This window comes from Canis lupus, chromosome 27 (assembly GCF_048164855.1).
Source record: "Canis lupus baileyi chromosome 27, mCanLup2.hap1, whole genome shotgun sequence".
Lineage (NCBI taxonomy): Eukaryota > Metazoa > Chordata > Mammalia > Carnivora > Canidae > Canis > Canis lupus.
In genome coordinates, this window is record NC_132864.1 from 17,016,074 (window position 1) to 17,030,692 (window position 14,619).

General features: G+C 55.2%; 1 protein-coding gene across 6 annotated transcripts in view; it reads right to left on the reverse strand.

The window, feature by feature from the left end:
- Positions 1 to 402: 402 nt before the first annotated feature.
- Positions 403 to 14,619, reverse strand: part of RASAL1 (RAS protein activator like 1) — a 29,910-nt gene continuing 15,693 nt past the window's right edge. For 3 of the 6 annotated variants that reach the window (XM_072802599.1, XM_072802601.1, XM_072802600.1), the window contains exons 8-21: positions 13,792 to 13,880; positions 12,953 to 13,070; positions 12,670 to 12,823; positions 12,221 to 12,285; positions 11,853 to 11,965; positions 10,648 to 10,840; positions 7,029 to 7,166; positions 6,337 to 6,481; positions 5,018 to 5,190; positions 3,784 to 3,921; positions 3,573 to 3,708; positions 2,644 to 2,764; positions 1,724 to 1,800; positions 403 to 1,475 (exon numbers count right to left, since the gene is read on the reverse strand). In XM_072802599.1, the coding sequence (XP_072658700.1) occupies positions 1,336 to 1,475; positions 1,724 to 1,800; positions 2,644 to 2,764; positions 3,573 to 3,708; positions 3,784 to 3,921; positions 5,018 to 5,190; positions 6,337 to 6,481; positions 7,029 to 7,166; positions 10,648 to 10,840; positions 11,853 to 11,965; positions 12,221 to 12,285; positions 12,670 to 12,823; positions 12,953 to 13,070; positions 13,792 to 13,880 (1,800 nt within the window). In that variant the 3' untranslated portion in view covers positions 403 to 1,335. Of the gene's footprint in view, positions 1,476 to 1,723; positions 1,801 to 2,642; positions 2,765 to 3,572; positions 3,709 to 3,783; positions 3,990 to 5,017; positions 5,191 to 6,336; positions 6,482 to 7,028; positions 7,167 to 10,647; positions 10,841 to 11,852; positions 11,966 to 12,220; positions 12,286 to 12,669; positions 12,824 to 12,952; positions 13,071 to 13,791; positions 13,881 to 14,619 lie in introns of those variants that run through there. The other 3 variants (XR_012019214.1, XM_072802602.1, XR_012019215.1) reach the window with 3 other exon arrangements.

A 14,619-nucleotide genomic window follows, 5' to 3' on the forward strand; every position in this document is an offset into this window, starting at 1 on the left:
AGAGGGCAGGGCTGAAGGTGCTGTTCTGAAGCACGGCACAAGACAATGCACGCAGCTGCCCCCCGATACAGTACTGGGAACGAGGGACCTGCGCTGGGAGCTGAGAGCCTCCGGGAAGACATGAAGGAGCTAGGGGACACCGTGATCGGCTGCTTCGACCCCAGCCCCTGCCCTAAAGAAGGAGGACCCAGTCTGTCTAGGAACAGATCCAGGATCTGCAACAAGCTTCCCATCAGCTCCGCAGCATCCCAGGATGCTGGGTGGCTGCGGCTCCAGGCGACCCCTGCTGACCATCCTTGGGATCGCGCCGCATCTTTCCGGGTCCCCTTTACCTCCAGATCAGCTTTGGTTTCTGTCCCACCCTCTAGTCACACAAAACCAGAAATGAGTCCTTGGAGGCCCTTCCAGTTCTGTCAGTTGGGTGTTCCCAAACATTTTACGCTCTATGATTCATTCTCAAACAAAATCTCACCTCAAACCCTAATATACAACATTGCCCAGCCCCATGATCATCAAATCTCATGTTATTTTTATCACCAGGGGGACCTTGTTAAAAATCCTGATCCCTGCCTCCACACTCCCTCGGATTCTGATTCAGAAAGTCTGGGTGGGGTCCTAGAATCCACATTGCTAGAAGACAACCTAGGGAGTGAGCTTTGGACCACGGTCTAAGAAAGCCCTCCCTGGCTCCCAAGCCAGCTCCGTGGACCTCAGTTTGACAACCACACATCTAGACACTCCTCATTTTATACAGCATGAAATGAGGCCAAAAGATGGGATGAAAGCCTAGCCCAAGGTTTCCCAGGCTCCAAGGGTCTGAGTCTGGGACATTGGGCTCCAAGCCTCCATTATTCCTGAGGGGAACTTGATTCTGGAAGCTTGTGGCTAAGACTCTTGGCTACGGCAGGGCTCAGGAGGATCAATGAGGTTTAACGGATTGGCAGACGTGAAAACAGGAAGGGCTGAGTCTCTTTAGTGCCTGACTGGGGCAACCAGGCCACATAGGTGTCAGGGATTCAGGTACAGTTGTATGCAGCAGCTCAGGACCAGGCTGGCCTGGTTGGTGTGGGAAGAGCCCAGTCTGGTGAGCCAAATGAGTCCCCACTCCCATCTGCCTCAGCCCAGAAACTGAGATTCATTCAGTACGAGGCCAGCTCCCTGCCAGAGGGCTTCCATGCTAAGGGCTCTGGACTTAGGGCACTGAGACTAGGAGATCTCTGGAAGCCTCCACGCTACAGTGTCAACGAGGTACAGGACAGCCCCAAGGGGCCAGGGTGTGCTGAGAAGGACCCGCTGGCTCCTTCCTCCTCCTTCCGGGCTGGTTCTGGCATCTCCTCAGTGCCCAAGGGGGCCCAGGGCCACCTTCTGCTGCTCCCACTGCTGGAACTCCTCGTGGGCTCGGTCCAGATCTGCGAGCACCTCCAGCAGGCGGGCAGCTGCCGCTCTCTGCTGGGCCAGGGCATCAGGACAGACCCCTACGAGGGAGACAGGGAACCACGGGGGGTCAGCCAGGCCGGACGGGTGGCTATAACCCAGACCCAATGGCTTGCTCAGGCTCCAGACTGGCCCTAGCCCTGAGAGCCCCCATACTCCATCCCATCACTCACCACACCTGCTGGTGAACTGCAAATGGGACACTCATGGGGAAGGACACAGGAGTGTGCTTGGCAAGTTGTGGGAGTGGCAGAGAAGGCAAAGAAAGGGGACCTCCTTAGCTTCTTACCTTCCATGGCCCTGGAGCCCTTCTCTGTGTCTGCCTCCGGACTTGAATCTATGCTGGGATCTTCCTGGAATTTTATCCTGGCAGTTGAAAGGGAGAAAGATAAGGTTGGTCCCTGACTCCCAATCTTGTTCACCACCCCAGAGATTCTCTGCTGGTTGCGGGAGACACCACAGGTTCCCTTCAGTCACCACCACCGCCACCACCCCCCCCCCATCATCACAGCAAATACTTAGAGTGCCAGACACTATTATTAGCCCTTCACGTGTATTAACTCATTTAATTATAACAAAAAAAAATGTATCTGAGGTACGTACTTACTTGTGGCTCCATTATACAGTCCACTGAGACACAGAGAGGTAAAGTAACTTGCCCGAGGTTGCACAGCATAATAACTGTTACCACTTACTGAAAGCTGTGACCAGGCATCTACAAAACGCTTCACCTGTATTAGCTCATTTGACCCTCAGGACAACCCAATGAGGAAGATACTATTCTTATCCGTCCTTTCCCGATGAGGAAACGGAGGTACAGAGAGGATAAGCAACATGCCCAAGATCATACAGCCAGTAAGTGGCTAGCCCAGAATTCGAAGCCTGGCAGGGCAGCTTCAGAACCCACTCGAGGAGGAGTTGGAACAAAACTCTAGAATAGTGGGGAAACCCACCAAGAAGGAACAGGAACACATCCCAGGCCTGTGCCCATGTCTCAGGAGTCCCGACTATTAAAAGATCCAAGATCCACTTCTGCATTGGGGCCTGCCTGAGGATGCCTCCCAGTTCTCCCCTTGAGCCTGCACACCCCGCATCCGGGAGCTCAGCTGAAGCGTACGGAGAGAATGAATAAATGAACACGGCAGGCCATGCGGGGCAGCTGGCCTGGCTGGTCATAGCGGGAGAAGTGGGCCTGTTGGGGGCTCCCACCTGAGCTGGTCCCGTCCCAGGAGCAGCTGCCGATACACCATCTGGATCTCAGCGTCAGGATCCAGTGGGTCACTCCAGTCCCCCAGGGTGACGGCCGAGTGTGTGCGGCTACAACCAGCAGCTGAGGGGAACATGGCACCATCAGTACCACCTCCCCTCGCCCCTCCAGAAGCGCCCCCCCAACCGTGGCAGATGGTCGCCAAGCCCCGACCCTTCTGCCTCTAAAATCATTCTCCCAACCTACTACTTTCACCAAGCTCCACTGCCTCCACTCCCGCCCAGCAGAGCAGTGGCCTCACTCCCCCTCCAGGCTCCTCCCACAGTCCAGGCTCCAGCCACACAGACCCTTTTCAATCTTTCAGCTCTTCCTGGGCCACCACCGGGCCTTTGCTCATGCTCTCTACTCCACTTACAACACTTCCTTACCCCATCCTTGTCACCAACTTCACTGCTTAATGCCTACTCTTCTCAGGTCACAGCTAAACAGCACCTCCTCCAGTAAGCCCTCCTTGATCTCCAACTCTGGGGCTGGGTCAGAGGCATTCCCTAGAGCCTCAAAAGCCTCACCTTGGTACTCATTAAGACTATTACAATTGTCTGGTCATTCACTTGTCTGCCTCCAGAGCAAGCCTCACGCCTGTGTACCACTAGATGCCTGGCATAGTAGGTGCTTAAAAAATACCTCACATGTAATGAGCACTATGTGCTGGGCAGTGTTCTAAGTGCTTTGTGTGTTATCAACCCACTCCATCCTCGAAACAACCTAAGAAAGCAGATACTTTCATTAACCCCATTTCATGCTTGAGGAGCCTGAGGCACAGAGAGGTTGAGGAACTTGCCCCAGGTTGCACAGCCAGCCCAGGCGGAGGTGGGACACCGCTGATTGACAGGCAAGGAGGGAGGAACCTGAGCCCGCCCTGCCCCCTCACCTGAGCGCTCAGCCCGGAGGCAGCAGGTCCAGCGCGAGCTGCGGAAGGCACCGGGGTGGCAGGCGGCCAGCTTGTCCGGGTTGGGGGCACTGGCCTTCCGCAGGGCCGACAGCCACTGGTTGAGCTCGTTCACATTCTGCAGGGATGGAGGGGCGGTCAGGGCTGGGGTGGGACCCGAGGGACGCCCTCCGCCCCATCCTGGGCGCCTCACCTTGCACTGGAGGTAGGTGGTGTGCGGCGCCCCCGCGCCGGCCTGCGTTACCACCTGCATCACGTGCGGCAGCTGGAAGGCGCCCTCGTCCACGCGCTCCACGGCGCGGATGTGCGACACCGGGATGGAGGAGCGCATCTGGGAGACAGGCCTGTCGCTGCCGGGTGGGCTGGGGGCCGGAGCGGCGGGGCCCAGGGACAGCTTTCCTTTGGGGACGTGCATCAGGGGATGTCCCCGCCACGCTCCCCGCCCCCACCCCGGAGTGGGACACTCAGAGCCTGTGTTCTCTGTAATCCGGGTGCACTACCACTGTCTCAGGCTGCGAGTCCCCGGCTCCGCCCCATCACTGCAAGGCAGCGACAATTTCCCCGGCACCAGCTTCCATCACCATCACCCATCGGCATAGCCACCGCGGGCTCGGCAGAGGGGATGTGCTTCCCGGCACTCCACATTTATCAACCTACACACATTTCTGGGGCTGAGTCTATGTGCAGACGAGCAAACTGAGGCGCAGCAGGCTACCTGACCCTCCCGAGGTCACTCAGCTAGTGGAGCTGGGGTTGGAAACCGGGGACTGGAACTCTAGAATATCTGCTTTGCTGACGAAGTGGGAATAATAAGCAACCACACCCCTGTCCAGCCTTAGCTACTATTCACGGGTGGGCAGACACAGAAATGCGAACGTGCCAGCAGGTGCCTGAGTTGCTGTGGATTTCAATGGCAAGCTCAGGAGAACAGGGATTTTATGTCTTCTTTACTGCTGTATGTCCAGCGCCTAGAACACTGCATAGTATATAGTAGGCACTCAAAAAACGTTTGATGAATGAGTGAGCGAACCAATGCCAGCCTGCGTGTACCTACACAGCCAGGCGGAGACGTCTGAGCTAGCAGATTCAATTTTATGGGAGTAGGATAGCGCGTGGGCATAGAGCTGGGTGGGAGCACCTGAGGGCAGCTACCATTGTCCGTGTCCTGGGCATGTCCACACCTGGGGGGTGGTGTGCAGGCCACTACAGGTGCACATTCTAAAGGATGTCTGATGGTGAATGTAGGTAGTACCTGTGCCTGTCCTGTGCCCACACTGGCCCAAAGGCGTGAGCAGAGCCTGGCCTGAGACTCTGGATTGGCTACGTCCTTCCCCCATCCTGTCCTCAGTTTCCCCCTGGTTACAGAGAGGCAGTTCTACGAGGGCAACCACCACTGGAAACCCCTCCACTGTGGGCTGGAGCCCCACCTGCCACTCAGGACTCTTGGAGTAGGAGAGGGTCTCCCCGCTGAGCCAGAAGTAACGCTTCTTGAAGGCAAAGCGTGTGGCCAGGCCGGCGGGCTCCTCCTTGCGCTTCAGCAGGTAACCTTCCCGAACAATCACCGAGGGGGCCACCAGGGCCCTGGCTGGGCTCCCAGCCTCTGGGAAATGGGGAGGGGGACAGTGAACCCCTCATATCCAGGCCCAACCTGCCCTGCCCCTGTACCCTGGGCTTCTATGGCTGAGCATGAGGCAGGACGATGGACAGGACAGCCTTGTGCTACACTCCTCCAGGTATCACTGGAGGTGGGGTGAGGAGCACAAAGTAGGCCACAACAGTCCCTCTCCTGAAGCTCTGTAGACAGTGGTGCAGGCAGCCCGCAGGGTGGCATGCCTCATGAAGTCAGTCCAGGGAATACCTGTCAACTAGCCACCCTGGGGAGTCCCTCCCCAATGCCAGCCATGGGGACCCTGCTATGCCACAACCAGGGTTTCACATCTGGACAGGTTCCTCCTATGTGACTTGCATCCAACTATCTCATGCCCTGGGCCCCACACTGTGATACAGACTTAGCTCCAACTCTTCTGCTTAAAACTGTCCCACGTTCCATTTCACTGCACAGCAAAGCCCAGCCGCCTACAAAGCCCCACACAATCTGGCCCCTACCTCTCCTTTGTGCTCCCTCATTCACTCTTCTGCATTGGCTCCTCCTTGTTGCTACACCCCAGGGCCTTTGCACATGCGGTTCCCAGCCTGGAATTCTCTTCCCCGGGATCTTCATGGCTTACTTTCTGTCCTCCTTTAGGTCTTTGCTCCAAGAACACCCTACAAAGGTCATTTCTGTCCACCCTACCTAAAAGTCGGACCTGCCACCCCCACCCCAACATTCTCTTCCCTCTTTTTTCTCCTTATGCTGTCATTCCTGGACATACTACATTATATGCTAACTCATCTTGTTTATAGCCTGTGGTCCCTGCTTTGAGAGCAGGATTTCTTCTGTCTTGTCTGCTGCTGTTTCCCCAGCACCTGGAAGTGTCTTGTAAGCACTTAATAGATATTTTTTGATTGCTTGCACAGCATGCAACAGCACTCAGACACATCTCCACATTGGCTGAGATGGCCTGGAGGACAGGGCCTGAGCTCTGTTCATCTCTGGGACCTAGCACAGTAGGGGCCAGGAGATGTTAGTTGACTGAGTAGCTGACCCACTGGTCCACAGTCTCAGTTCTGGGGGTGGGGTGGGGAGAGGCAGGTCCCGAGGGTCCATAGAGTGACAAGCCAGATGTGGCAGGAACAGGGGACTCACCCTCCTCCCCATCCACATCCACCAGCTGGTCCAGGAAGTGTCTCACACGTGAGATACTCTGCAGCAGGAAAGGGTGGAGGGGGGCCATCCACAGCTCCTTGCCCTGGCCCAGTTGCTGGCCCAGGTTTCCGATGCTTTGCACAGCCTGGAGCAAAGAAGCAGGGGATGCCAGAGCCGAGGTCACTGAAGGGGAAGGGCCTTCTGTGAACCCAGAACAGAGCCCCTGATTCTCAAATCAGTGCTCAATGAAAGAAGACTCGTGGCAGCATCTGCTTTGAGCAGTATTTACCCCTCCCTGTGGACAGATATGCACCCCCAGTGCCCTTATTCTGTTCCCTCTGGAGCCCGATTCCCCTCCCCAGGACTCCTGATCCTATCATGCATACTTTGGAGCCCATCGGAACCTCAAAATATGGCCACTTGGCAAAGATGGTCTAATTCATACTAAGGTATAAATGACTACTAGCCCGCTTCCTGCTTTCCTCCTGGAAGGCTTGGGTTTTCTTTTCAAGAGAAGAAATTGGAGAACATATGAATGAATGCCTTCCCATTCAGGATGGAGGGCTAATGGGTGTTTCAGACTGCTTTCTCTGAGTCTCATTTGGGTCTTCTGCAAGTTTGGCCTTCCAGCTCTATGCCTATGCTTTTCCCTGGCTCAGAACCCCCAGGATGTGGGACTCCACTTTCGGCACCTTGGCGAGGAGTAGCAGTGAGCGACTGGTCTGGGGATCCGCGTGCTGGTCCCGGAGGTCAAACAGCTTCGGGGTGAGGATGGCAGGTGCAAAGAATCGCAGGAAGAGAAAGCCACTTATGGCCAGGTACTTCACATCCTGCCAAGAGGAGCAGCGGGTGAGAGGAGCCCCCAGGAACCCACTGCCCAGATGGGGAAACTGAGGCAGCACAGACTATAGGTGGGTGGTGCAAGGGGAAGTGGGATGGGAGATGGGCCAGGAGACCATACTGGTCTGCCAAGATGGCTTTTTCTCTCTGGACCTCAGTTTCTCCACCTGGAAAATAAAGTGACAATACCAATCCTGCACAATCAGCTTGAGCCCAACATACTCAGAGTCTGCCTTGTGCCAAGCACCGTGCGAAGGGCACAGCCCTATAGACGAAGCAGCATCATATTCCCCTTTTACAGATGAGGAAGCAGAAATTCAGAGATGCCAGGCGACTTGCCCAAGGTGACACAGTTGGTGACTAGAGGCAGAATTCAATCCTGGTCTATGATTTATTGCATTATCAGCACCACACCAGATACCTCTGCATCCATTTATTTAGTACTCACCCTGGGAGGGGTTCTATCTCCGTTTTACAGAGAAGGCAACTGAAGCCCAAAGAGAGGCCACTTGCCCAAGGCCACACAGCTGTAAATGGCAGAGCCAAGACCTGAACCCAGGTAGGATTGGAACTCTCAGCTCTTCATCGCACTCTCCCTGCATCGCACTCTCCCGTGGACCACTTGCTGAGCGTCAGGAACCAGCCTGAACTAACAATCCCACGGTGTACAGCGTACGGCGTACGTATTATTTCCCTCATTTTCTGGATGAGGAAACAGGCTCAGGAGTGAACCCAGTCCAGCTGGTTCCTGAGCCTGTCCTGTGTGCGCCCCCTAGCCCCAGCCCCTGCCTCCTACAACCTGTAGAGTGCAGTGCCCCTCTGTGTGAGTGCCAGGCCTGGGCCACCTACCTGCAAGAGAGACTGGTTCCCCCAGCGCCAGCAGAGGGAACTGAGAGAGAGGGTGTGCCTTTATCCTGGGTGCATCTGGCTCTCCCCAAATCACTCCCCACCCACCTTTCACACTTGCCTAGCTATATTTAGCCCAAGAATGTGCTCCAGTATTTATTTAGGGGTTGTATTCACACTTGAGACAATACCTTCCCTGGGTGCGTGCCAGCTTCCTGCGGTACCTCTGCATTCACAGGGAGCCCTGCCAAAAGCTGGGTGCTTAACACTGTCCAGAGGGAGGGAGACTGCCCCCACTCCCACTCATCTGGGACCCTGAGCTGCCCCCAAGGCCACCGCCCCCTCGCCTGCCACATTCCAGGGTAATGTGAGTCTTTGATATGAGCTCTTCGACTTCCTCTCTTAAGAAGGAGGAACAGGTGTCAGAGCGGCAGAAAAAGGGGTTCCCCTGGGTTTCCATGACCCCATCCACCCTCACGGGTCTGAGAATGTCCCTGCTCCTTGCCCGTGGCCTCTGCTAACTGTGGGAGCTGAGAACAAGAGGACACTTGGGTGTCACTGATACTGGGTCCCCCACAAGGGCCAGACTGTCTAGGGAGCTGGCCTCTCCACTTCCCTGCCACAGCTGTGTCCCACTTAGCACCTCCAGCCCAGGCGAGAGCCTGGCAAAGTGGGGCGTAAATCAAGTCACGTCACAGTTTGGATGCCCAGAGCTCACTCCTAAGCGGGGCCAAAGGGGAGAAGGGAAGACCCCACTGGGAGAGTAGAGGCCTCGCTTGAAGTCCACAACCCTCAGCCAAGGCTCTTGACCTCTCTGGGCCTCTGTAAAAAGAATGCGGGGAGAGGTGTGGCATAATCAAAAGCTCTTAATTCAAGTTCTTAGGGACTAGGCCATTACCTCTCCACCATTTAGCAGATCTTAGATTCTTATTATTTATTTATTTATTTATTTATTTATTTATTTATTTATTTATTTTAGACAGAGAGAGAGAGGCAGAGACACAGGAGGAGAGAGAAGCAGGCTCCATGCCGGGAGCCCGACGTGGGACTCGATCCCGGGTCTCCAGGATTGCGCCCTGGGCCAAAGGCAGGCGCCAAACCGCTGAGCCACCCAGGGATCCCCCAGATCTTACATTCTTCTACAAACTGAACCCCCAGTCCACATTTCTATTACCTCAGCACAACCTAAGAGCCTGATGTGAGGCCATTTGTAAGATAGGACAACAACAGCCACCTGGAAGGGATGCTGACCATTAAACTGGGGGCGCTCAGACTGGTAACCCACGGGCCAGTCCAGCTGCAAATGTGTAATAACTGGCTCAAAGTGGAGTTGTTTTGTAGTTGTTGTTAGGTGAATTAGTGCCAACATTTTAAAAATGAGAGACCTCACATAAAATCCAGAGTGTTGGCTTCAGAAAATGAACTCTCAGGATCTGGCAATACTGGGTCCCCATTCCAACATGACAATAACTGATTGTCTGGAGCTGCCCCCTGAAGACAAGCTGTGGGAGCTCCAGTTTGCCACAGTCCCTACCATTCTCTGCTGACCCACACTGCAACCACTTTGTTCATTTATCTCACCTGCAGCAGCACCTGGGCTCTCAATTTTTTTTTTTAAAGATTTTATTTATTTATTTATTTATTTATTTATTTATTTATTTATTTATTTATTTATTTATGGATTTTTTAAATTTTTATTTATTTATGATAGTCACACACACAGAGAGAGAGAGAGGCAGAGACATAGGCAGAGGGAGAAGCAGGCTCCATGCACCGGGAGCCCGACGTGGGATTCGATCCTCGGTCTCCAGGATCGCGCCCTGGGCCAAAGGCAGGCACCAAACCGCTGTGCCACCCAGGGATCCCAAGATTTTATTTATTTATTCATGTGAGACACACAGAGAGAGGCAGAGACATAGGCAGAGGGAGAAGCAGGCTCCATGCAGGGAGCCCGATGTGGAACTCGATCCTAGGACCCCGGGATCATGCCCTGAGCCAAAGGCTCAACCACTGAGCCACCCAGGTGCTGCTGAGCTCTCAACTTTGATATCAATATTGACAAAACACTAGCACATGTGGGGCTTTATACTTAGGCTATTTTGGGGCATCCGCTACTGAGCACCCACTGTGAGCCAGCGTGCTTACTCGTTCTTGCGTGCTCTCTCTCACTCACTCTGATAGCTGAATTTTAGAAGCACTTACTTTGTGCCAGACTCTATTATTTGGTGGTTTTGAGTGCAGACTCAGAAGCCAGCCCACCTAGATAGGTGCCCATCCCAGGACCATGTGACTTAGTCTCTCTGGGCCTCTGTTTCCTCCTCTGTGAAATGGGAGCATACTGGTACCCACCCCATAAGGTGGATATGAAGACGAGCTAAGGTAAGGAATACATCAAAGTAGGTCCGAGCCCTGGTAAGCGTTGGCACCTGTTACTACAATTACTGTTATTCCCACCACGTCTGGATCCCAGAACCCGCCAGGAATGCCATCTTCACTTGTGCCAGGACACACCATACACACAGTTCTGTCCCATGTCTGCCCTACCTCTCCGTGTGACCCTGGACGAGCTGCTGCCCTTCCCCAGCCTCAGTCTCCCCATCTGCTCCATGGAAACACGTGGCCCACCTCGTGCTCCGCCTGGGGGAAACGCTTCTCCACGCACTGGTGCAGCTGCTTGAAAGCAAGGCGCATGGCAGGTGGGCAGCGCCCCACAGAGCCCACGATGGCGTCCACGATGGGCCCCAGGTAGCCCGTCAGCAGCCCCAGGCTGGCGTCCCGCACGTGCTCCTCGGAGGGCGTGCCCTTGAAGGAGATTCTCCTGGGGAAACAGAGTGGCTGTGCCTCGGAGCCCAGCATCTGTCTGCTCAGAACCCTCCACCAGCAACCTCCCCAGCCGAGCTGAGAGTACCCACCTTCCCGTCCCACCTCCACAACCTCCCCTCCTACCATCCCCACCAGGCTCCTGCTGCTGCTTAAGCATGCTGAGCTTATTCCTGTCTCGGAGCCTTGCACATGCTGCTCCCTCTGCCTGAGACACTCTTGCACCCATTAACTCAAATGACCCCTCCTCAAAGAGGCCATCCCTTCCGCATCACACATCGTCACCAACTCTGGTTCAGGGCATTGTCAGCAGGGACATGCTGGACACATGCTCCCCTTTGCACTTGCTCTGCCCTCTGCCCGGGAGACACTCTTCCACCAAATCTCTGCCTCCCTACCTCCCTCATCTCCTTCAAGTCTTTGCTGAAAGGTCCCCTTCTCTGTGAGGCTGTCCTACTGAGCACCCTGTGGAGTACTGCAAGCCCCTGCCCTGCTCCTGGCACTTCCCACAACCCTTCCCCCACTCTCTCTCCCTCCATTCCACTGAGCAGCTTCAATAGCCTTCTTTAGTTGACTATCTGCCTCCCCCTGAGAGGTGGATTTGCATCCACCTATTCCCTACTGCGGACCAGTGTTCAGTTCAGCCAGAGACTGGCACATAGTAGGTTCTCGATGATTGTTCTGTTGGGTGTGTGATGGCATAACGCTTTTGTACCTGCAGTATTTTCATCCCTTCTTTCTTGTTCCCATATAGGTGTAAGGTCTGTCTCGCCCACCTCAGAGTTGGGATTTGAACCCAGGAGCTGTTTCGGAGTCCTGCCCATCACCACTACCCTACACAGCCTAAGGATCTCGGTGCTCCCGGTGAGGCTTTATGCTGGAATTGCAGAGCTCCCGAGCAACTGTGCCAGAGGGAGTGGTGGCTACTGGCACAGCCCCAGCCTGATAAAGCTCTGGGCAGACAAGGGGATTGCCAGGGGGTCAGGGTTCTCCCCTGAGGCTTTGCTCACCTGGTGCGGCCCAGGTCCATCTTGCACGGGTCCAGCTCCATGTACTTCTTTTCCTCGAAGACGCGGGTAATCACCGGCTTCAGGACCTCGTGCAGGTAAGGCATGCCCACGAGCTGAGGGCAGGAGCACCCCATGGGACTGAGGGCTGAGGGTGAGGCCGGGGCGTGCCCAAGAGCCAGGGGCAGGGGGACTGTGCAGGGAGAGCCTTAGAGCGAGGCTGTGGCATGCCCACGAGCGGGAGTAGGGGGCACTATGCAGGTGCATCTCAGGGAAAGGCCAGGCACCAGCCACCAGTACCCTGACCCAGCTACCCTGAGCCAGTTGAGACCAACCAAGCTCTGGGCCCCACCAGACCTTTGCCTGCTCACCTTCATAAATTGTTCCATTGCCTTGGATGCCAGGGAGTTAGAACGGAAGAGGGTGTTGGGGTCAGCTGGGAGGACAGAGGGAAGTGTTTGCTGAGATTTGGGGGCTGGATCCACCTCACCCCATCCACCCAGGGTGGGAATCGTGATTCTTCCAGCCTCAGGAATCAGGTAGAGCTGCAACATCAACTCCATCCACAGTCCAGGGGCCCAGAATGGTTCAGTGAGCTGCCTAAGGTCACACAGCTCAAGAGTAGCACAGCCAGCACCTGAATCCAACACTGCATCCCCAGCTGGCTAGTGGTGCACAACGTAGGAACCCCCCCCACACACACAGTCCCCACATAGGAGGCCCGGCCTCTGCCTGACACCCCACCCCTGTTTCTCCCTCAGAGACCCTATGCGGACCCATCCCTGGGATGTGATGTCTGGGGCTCACGTAGGCAACTCACTGGTCCGCATAACCTCACGCCGGGTGAGATAGTCCAGAAAGGGTCCAGCCAGGCCTTTGCCAAGAAAGAGCTTCACCAGCTTGGTGGCAAGGTCCTGGCGGCAGTCCCCCAAGGTCAGCTCCTCCAGCACAGCCAGCGGACTAGCAGCATCCTCCTGGGGAAGGATGAGAGGCAGGAGAGGTGGCCCAGGGCCCTGAGGCCCCAAAGCAAAAGAGCCCCGGGAGGGATCCCTAAAGCAGGGGGAGGCCATAATCCAGATCCCCAGCAGAACTGATGCACTCACCTCTGCTGGCTCCAGCACAGACGCCATGAGCAGCTCCATGAGCGGCTGGTAATACCCGGAGGGCAGGATTCGGTCCTCGCTGAGGCGCACCTTCAGCCGCAGGGCACCCAGGGTTCCCCTGATGGGGATCAGACCGCAGAGGAGAGAGCAGTAAGTATGTATGTGCAGGTGTGGATGGCCAAGATAGGCAGGCACAAACACAGATATGGAGCATGGATATTAGCAAAACGAGGCAGACGTGGGCAGATGTGAACAGGTGTGGCCAGGGTGGGCAGGTGTGAACAGGTGTGAGCAGATATTGACGGGGATAAACAGGAACGGCCGAGCACAGAGTCAACAGATATGGCTGGTGTGGAATGATGTGGCCAGTGTAAACAAATGTATACACCGTGAAGGGACAACGTGGAGAGGTGTGAATAGTATAGTCAGATGCAGACAAGTGTGGGCAGGTGTGGACAGGTGTGGGTATAGTGAACAGATGTTGACAAGGATAAACAGGAATGACAGGGAAAGTCAATGTAAACAGTGTGGCCGGTATGAGGTGTACAAGAACGGACAGTGTGAACAGGCATGGGGAGGTGTGGAAGGACCCAGGGTTTTGAACCCACATCGACTAGTGTGAACTGACACACTCGCATGCAAACAGGCGGATGGGTACAGGGTGAACTCATTTGGACATACGGAAACACCCATTATAAGACTTTTGTGAAGTGAGTGAATGAAGTGACATGGTGACAGCTTGTGGGCGGACATAGGCACCCACGAGGACCTGCCCGCAAGCTGAAGATGGCACTCAGCACGGGTTCAGCCTGGCCACCCCCCTCCCCGCCCACATTTACCCAGAATCCTCCTCGGCTCTGGGAAAGGGTAGGAGACGGAACCAACCACTGGGTGCGTTCTGCTGCAGGACCTGCGGGGGGAATTCCACCTGCAGTGGGGACACAAAGACCCTCAGGTGAGCTCCACCTTGCCAGGCCCAAGGCCTCACCTGGGCCTAGAAGAGCTTGGGCTGCCCCCCTACGAGGAGGGGGGAGGCATTTACTGCCGGTGCCCACCTCCTTTCTCCTACTGTGCCCCATCGACACAACAGCAGCCACACTCCCTCCCCTGGTCCCAATTTACTAGCTCCTGTCAGGACACTTAGGGCCTCCAGGGGACCCTTGATTCACATTCGGGGAAACTGAGGCCTGGAGAGATGGAGTGACTTGCCCAAGGTCACACAGCTTCTAGAGACCACATAACTGGACTGAGGCCATCGTCAGCTGTTTGGCTGACACAAATCGTATCTGTCCAAAAGCTGAAAGACAGTCCATAAGGTCCCTGAGCCCCACCCTTTCTCTCTTTCAAAACAACTTTATGAAGATGTCACTTGCATCACATACAATTCATGTATTTAACAAGTGTAATTCAGTGGTTTTCAGTCTACTCACAGAGCTATGCGAAACCATCACCACTAATTTCGGAACATTTACTGTCAGCGCCCCCAAACTCCTGTGCTCATTAGGTGTCACTGTTCAGCTCCCACTCGCACCCCCAGCCCCTGGCCACCACTGATTCACTGTCTCTCTTCACATGTTCACCTACGCCAGACATCTCATGTAAATGAAATTGTATCATATGTGGGGGTTTGGGACTGGCTTCTGTCCCTTAGCATGTCTTCCGGGTTC